The sequence below is a fragment of the Phalaenopsis equestris genome, unplaced genomic scaffold (genome assembly GCF_001263595.1).
Source record: "Phalaenopsis equestris unplaced genomic scaffold, ASM126359v1 Scaffold000847, whole genome shotgun sequence".
In the NCBI taxonomy this organism is placed as follows: domain Eukaryota; kingdom Viridiplantae; phylum Streptophyta; class Magnoliopsida; order Asparagales; family Orchidaceae; genus Phalaenopsis; species Phalaenopsis equestris.
In genome coordinates this window covers 30385-36114 of record NW_018165287.1, presented here as the reverse complement: position 1 = coordinate 36114, position 5730 = coordinate 30385, and the positions used below count along the sequence as shown (strand labels likewise).

The following is a 5730-nucleotide window of genomic DNA, read 5'->3' as shown; positions in this document are numbered from 1 at the left end:
TTTCCCTATTCCCATCTCTGCCTCCGACATTCTACCCCTCTCCTGGTTTCGCCCAAACTTCCATCTCTGCCGAAAACCCTCGCTTATCTCACTCCCCCGCTGGTTTAATCCAAAACCATCGCCTTCGTTAACGAACCTTCGTGATTCAGCCGCCAGTAGAGCTAGCTGCTAAAACAACGACGGCATCGCGGCTTATATAAACCACCGAAACTCCCATGTTTCTCATCCTTCTTCTCCGCTCCTACTAGAAACAATTGAAGAAGGTAAGCTTGTTCGCGCCACTCGTCATCTTCGCTCATCCCGGATTTACTAAATCTGCCGATTCACAGGATTTAGTAAATCCCGGATTTTTCGCAAATCGTCGTCATTTTGGGATTTACGGAAGCTCAGGATTTACGGAGGCATTTTTTGCCGTTTAACAGGATTAAGCTTAAATCCTGCTTAAAAGTGGCTACCAAACAGCCCCTAATTCTCATTTGGGGATTGCGGAGAAGAAGTTAACTTCTGAAACCTTAATCAGAGTAGGAGCAGCAAAGTAAAAAGGAGGCAGGATGAGGATTATGATAAAAGGGGGGGTATGGAAGAACACGGAGGATGAAATTCTTAAGGCTGCGGTTATGAAATATGGGAAGAACCAGTGGGCTCGGATTTCTTCGCTTCTTGTTCGCAAGTCGGCCAAGCAATGTAAAGCCAGGTGGTACGAGTGGCTTGACCCCTCCATTAAGAAGGTAAAGGATATCTCACTCCTTCTTCACGCTGTTCTTCGCTGTTTTTATTATTTGAATTTATCTTCTGATGAAGCGGATGGCATGATTATCTGGAGATAAATGGCTTTTTATATTGTAAGAGTCTATCTGGATGCTGAATACAGTAGAAAGGACAAGTTAGTTAATTTTTTGAAAAGAGTAGTATATTTATTTTCAGCAGTCCTTATAGGTTGCAGGATTTGTTGAAACAATTAGTTTCATAGTAGTGAGTATGCGAGAGGCAACGGTCCATCAGTGTTAACATGATCATAAAATGTATGTGAATAGTTTTGCTATGGCGTAATAAATGTTTGATATACAGTTTAACAAATGCATTGATTTTATAGATTTGGAATTAACCGTATAATAAACCCAAATCATAACACTAGCATTTGTATGATAGGGTTGACAATGCAAATGATTTTTTTCGAGGGCTTTTTATACTTTACAAGCTTGTAGAAAAACCAGGTAACATGAAGCATTCATGGAATAACTCCGCTTCATATAAGCTAAGGGGTTTCAATTTTTTTTTCTAGAGCTGTTTACTGCCTCAAGAGCAAACAGAAGACAATGGATGATGTGTTGTTTGAGTGGTGGTTTGCCGCAATCAAAAGTTGCTACAGCATTGCCCTCACCACTCTCTAAAGCTCTTTGCTTTTGAAAAATGCTGAAGCGATAAAGGTTTGGGACTAAAAACGTTAGAAGACAGATACAATGTTAGCCTTTTTTCCCATTTAAATTACTTCAACATTTGGATAGTTATAATTATGGATGGAAAGATGATATACCAACAGACAGGCTTTCTTTTGCTTTCCTGTGAAAGTTTTTAGGAATTTTGGTGTTATTCAGTAATTAGGTTTAGTGAAACAGGAATTGCACAACAATGATTCAAAAGCTTTCTGTCCATTTACTTCTTTTAGAAGAACTGACCATTAGATTCCAAAAAATAGTAGAAAACAAAAATATTTTTGAGAAGGCGGAACTCTTTTTATGTGTAGGACTTTCTAAGAAGGTATTTTCTTTGCATTTGATTATTTCAGAGAAGGCGGAACTCTTTTTATTTGTAGGACTTTCTAAGAAGGTATTTTCTTTGCATTTGATTATTTCAGAGAAGGCGGAACTCTTTTTATTTGTAGGACTTTCTAAGAAGGTATTTTCTTTGCATTTGATTATTTCAGAGAAGGACCGAACGGGAGCTGTATTTTATCCATGATATCTTGTTTATTTGCACATTTATGCTTCTTTGGAAAACTTGATTTGATAACCCATCTTTCACATATATACTCAATGTAAACAAACTTTTTCCATGATGCATGCGAGGAAAGTATAGCATGCAGCAAATATTTTTATATTTAACTTGTAAATTGCTACTGTAAATATCATCAGATTGGATGACTACATCCTTTCCCTTACTGAACCTATTTTGTTATTCCATCCATAAATTGCAAATATGTGGCCTTGTCAGAATGTGCCAATTCCAAGTGCGACCAATACAACTTTCGCACTTTAACATTACTGTTTTACTTGAAATAATAAAATGAGGTATCTGGCTGGCAGATTTCTGTTTTGCTTTTATAGTTTTTGCAGGCCCTGATAAGATTCACGGCCATGCAAAGGCATATGGACTCATTTCGTTTCGGGATCAATTTGTTCTTGCCTGTCTTCGTTATTTTAGAAGCTGTCCTGAATGGGATAAACTCCAGCACAGACAATAAACTATATCTTGCCTGAATTACGTCATAATTTTTGAATTTAGACCAAAATTGCGAAATCATTGCTCAGAAGATATTTTCCCAAAACATGTACTATCAAGATCTCCAAACTTCTAATGCAACCACTAGTTTTACTTTCATTTACAGTAGTAGTTGGGATAAAACTAGTGATATTGTTGTTGATGATGACGATCTTTCTCTTATTTTGCGTAAAAATTGATATATTTATTCTGTAAAGATTCAGTTCCATATGATGTTTGTTCTCTTTTTAAAATTGTTGTTGTTATCAATTCAAATAAAAATACTTTGATCTTTGATTGGACTGGTTTTTTTATAGATAATGTTAAAATTTTAATTTACCTCTATTTCATTGGAACATCTTATTTATATGCCTTGTTTGTCTGTTGTCAATTTATTGAACGCTTGGTAAACTTTTGTGAGGTATCACTTGTATTTTAATCCACAATTATTGATTTTTACTCCCATCGTGTACGCCTATTAAATGTTTAGTTCCCAGCTTGGATTTGCTTTTCCATCAAGCTAAAAGCTTTTGATTGATGCTAATGTCATTGTTTTTCCAGACAGAATGGACCAGGGAGGAAGATGAGAAGTTGCTCCATCTTGCTAAACTGATGCCTACTCAATGGAGAACAATTGCTCCAATTGTGGGACGAACTCCATCTCAATGCCTTGAGCGCTATGAGAAGCTACTGGATGCAGCCTGTGCCAAGGATGAGAATTATGAACCTAATGATGATCCACGTAAGTTGCGGCCTGGAGAGATTGACCCAAACCCAGAATCTAAGCCCGCACGCCCAGATCCTGTGGATATGGATGAAGATGAAAAGGAAATGCTTTCAGAAGCACGGGCTAGGTTGGCTAACACTAGGGGTAAAAAGGCTAAGAGGAAGGCAAGGGAAAAACAGCTTGAGGAAGCAAGGAGGCTTGCCTCATTGCAGAAAAGGAGAGAGTTGAAGGCAGCTGGAATTGACAACAGGCACAGGAGGAGGAAAAGGAAGGGGATAGATTATAATGCTGAAATACCATTTGAGAAGCGACCTCCTCCAGGTTTCTTTGATATTGCTGGCGAGGAAAAACCTGTGGAACAAATTAAGTTTCCTACAACTATTGAGGAGCTGGAAGGGAAAAGAAGAGTTGATATAGAAGCCCAATTAAGGAAGCAAGATGCTGCAAGGAACAAAATTCAACAAAGGTTAGATGCTCCTGCAGCAATACAACAAGCTAATAAACTTAATGATCCTGAAGCAGTAAGGAAAAGGTCGAAACTGATGCTCCCAGCTCCACAGATTTCAGACCAGGAATTAGAGGAGATAGCAAAAATGGGTTATGCTAATGATCTTACTCTAGGAAGTGAGGAGCTTGCTGAAGGAAGTGGTGCAACACGTGCCCTTGTTGCTGATTATTCTCAGACCCCGAGAAGGGGAACGGCGCCCCTTAGAACTCCTCAAAGAACCCCAGCAGGGAAGGCAGACGCTATTATGATGGAGGCAGAGAATCTTGCACGACTGAGGGAGTCTCAAACACCTCTTCTTGGAGGGGAAAACCCTGAGCTGCACCCTTCAGACTTTTCAGGTGTCACCCCAAGAAAAAAGGAGATGCAAACTCCTAATCCATTAGCAACACCATTGGCTAGCCCTGGACCTATGGGTCTTACTCCAAGAGTTGGCATGACTCCATTAAGAGATGGAGTTGGTGGAACACCAAAGTTCACTCCTTTTAGGGATGATCTACGCATCAATGAAGATATTGAAATGCAGGATAGCGCAAAGCTTGAATTACGCAGGCAGGAAGAGATGAGAAGAAACTTGAGATCTGGTTTGACGAATCTTCCACTGCCAAAAAATGAGTATCAAATAGTTATGCAACCAATTCCAGAGGAAAATGAAGAAATTGAAGTTAAAATTGAAGAAGACATGTCTGACAAAATTGCTAGAGAGAAGGCAAGGGAACAAGCAAGATTAGAGGCATTAATGAAAAAGAGGTCAAAAGTGCTTCAGAGAGAGCTTCCAAGACCACCTGTAGCTTCATTAGAACTTATAAAAAATTTATTGGTTAAGGGTGATGAAGATAAAAGCACATTTGTTCCTCCAACCCCATTTGAGCAGGCGGATGAAATGATAAATAAGGAACTTCTTTTATTACTAGAGCATGATAATGCTAAATATCCTTTAAATGAAAAGGCTGATAAGGACAAAGTCAAAGGTGCCAAGCATATAGTGAATGGTAAATCTTCAAATTCAGTGCCTGAAATTGAAGATTTTGATGAGGATGAATTGAGTGAGGTATGATACATTTTGCAATCAATGTCTAACTTTTAGATTTTAATTCTACCGCCAAATAAATGCTGCTTTCATAACAATATGAATTTTAGGGTTGTCTTCATTTTTTTCCTTAAGATGCTTTTGGATGAGTTAAAAAGTGAATGCTTCAATAATTTTATAAACACGTTTCCTTTTATTTATAATTCATGTTTAAAATTGTTTATGTTGATGCTTTTGTGCAGAATTGCTTAGGAATGTAATCATTATTAAGGATGTAAAACCAGGAACCTAATGATTTACCATTCAATAATTTTTTTTTGTTATTTCTGAATATGTATGCATATCTACTAGTTAATGTTGTAATTTTAGAAGATACAATACATTTATTTGTTAGGACTGAAAAGGCAGACTTACTGGCACAGATTGGCATATTCCTTACATTTTTGCATATTTTAGGTTTTTTTTCTTTTCCACGAAGAAAATCATTCATGTGCGAGGTTCTGGAGTGGAGCATTCAAACTAGGTTCTGGAGTGGAACATTCAAACTAAATGCTTATATTTACTTGTTTCACAGGGGAAGCCATAGAATGTGGGAGAAAAATGGTTTTCACATGACAGACATCTTAATGTTTTATTAACAAATAGTGTCTTATAAACAACTAGATATATTGCTGTCAACACATTTGGTATAGTTAGCCAAACTTTAATTCTGGGGATATGGCTAATCATGATGATGCTGACATTGGAATCGTTGGACCTGTACTTTGTGTAGTTTTAGACCCTCTTCCTTTGTTTGATGTATTTTGTTTCTTTGCATTTTGTAGTTTAGCTTCTTTGAGCATTTAAACATGTTATTAAAATATTTTGATATGGTTAATCAACTCTAATAGTTGGGATTAGGTTATTTATTTTGAGGAGGATGGCATTTGGACATGGTTCTGTAAGTAGTTCTCTTGTCAATACATAAATTCTGTCCTTGCTGTTGGTTCA

At 37.4% G+C, this 5730-nt stretch overlaps 1 protein-coding gene across 1 annotated transcript in view; it reads left to right on the top strand.

Moving 5' to 3' along the window:
- Positions 1-9: 9 nt before the first annotated feature.
- Positions 10-5730, top strand: part of LOC110031826 (cell division cycle 5-like protein) — a 33444-nt gene continuing 27723 nt past the window's right edge. The window contains exons 1-3 of the mRNA XM_020735236.1: positions 10-263; positions 423-728; positions 3040-4761. Of these exons, the coding sequence (XP_020590895.1) occupies positions 552-728; positions 3040-4761 (1899 nt within the window). The 5' untranslated portion in view covers positions 10-263; positions 423-551. The remainder of the gene's footprint in view (positions 264-422; positions 729-3039; positions 4762-5730) is intronic.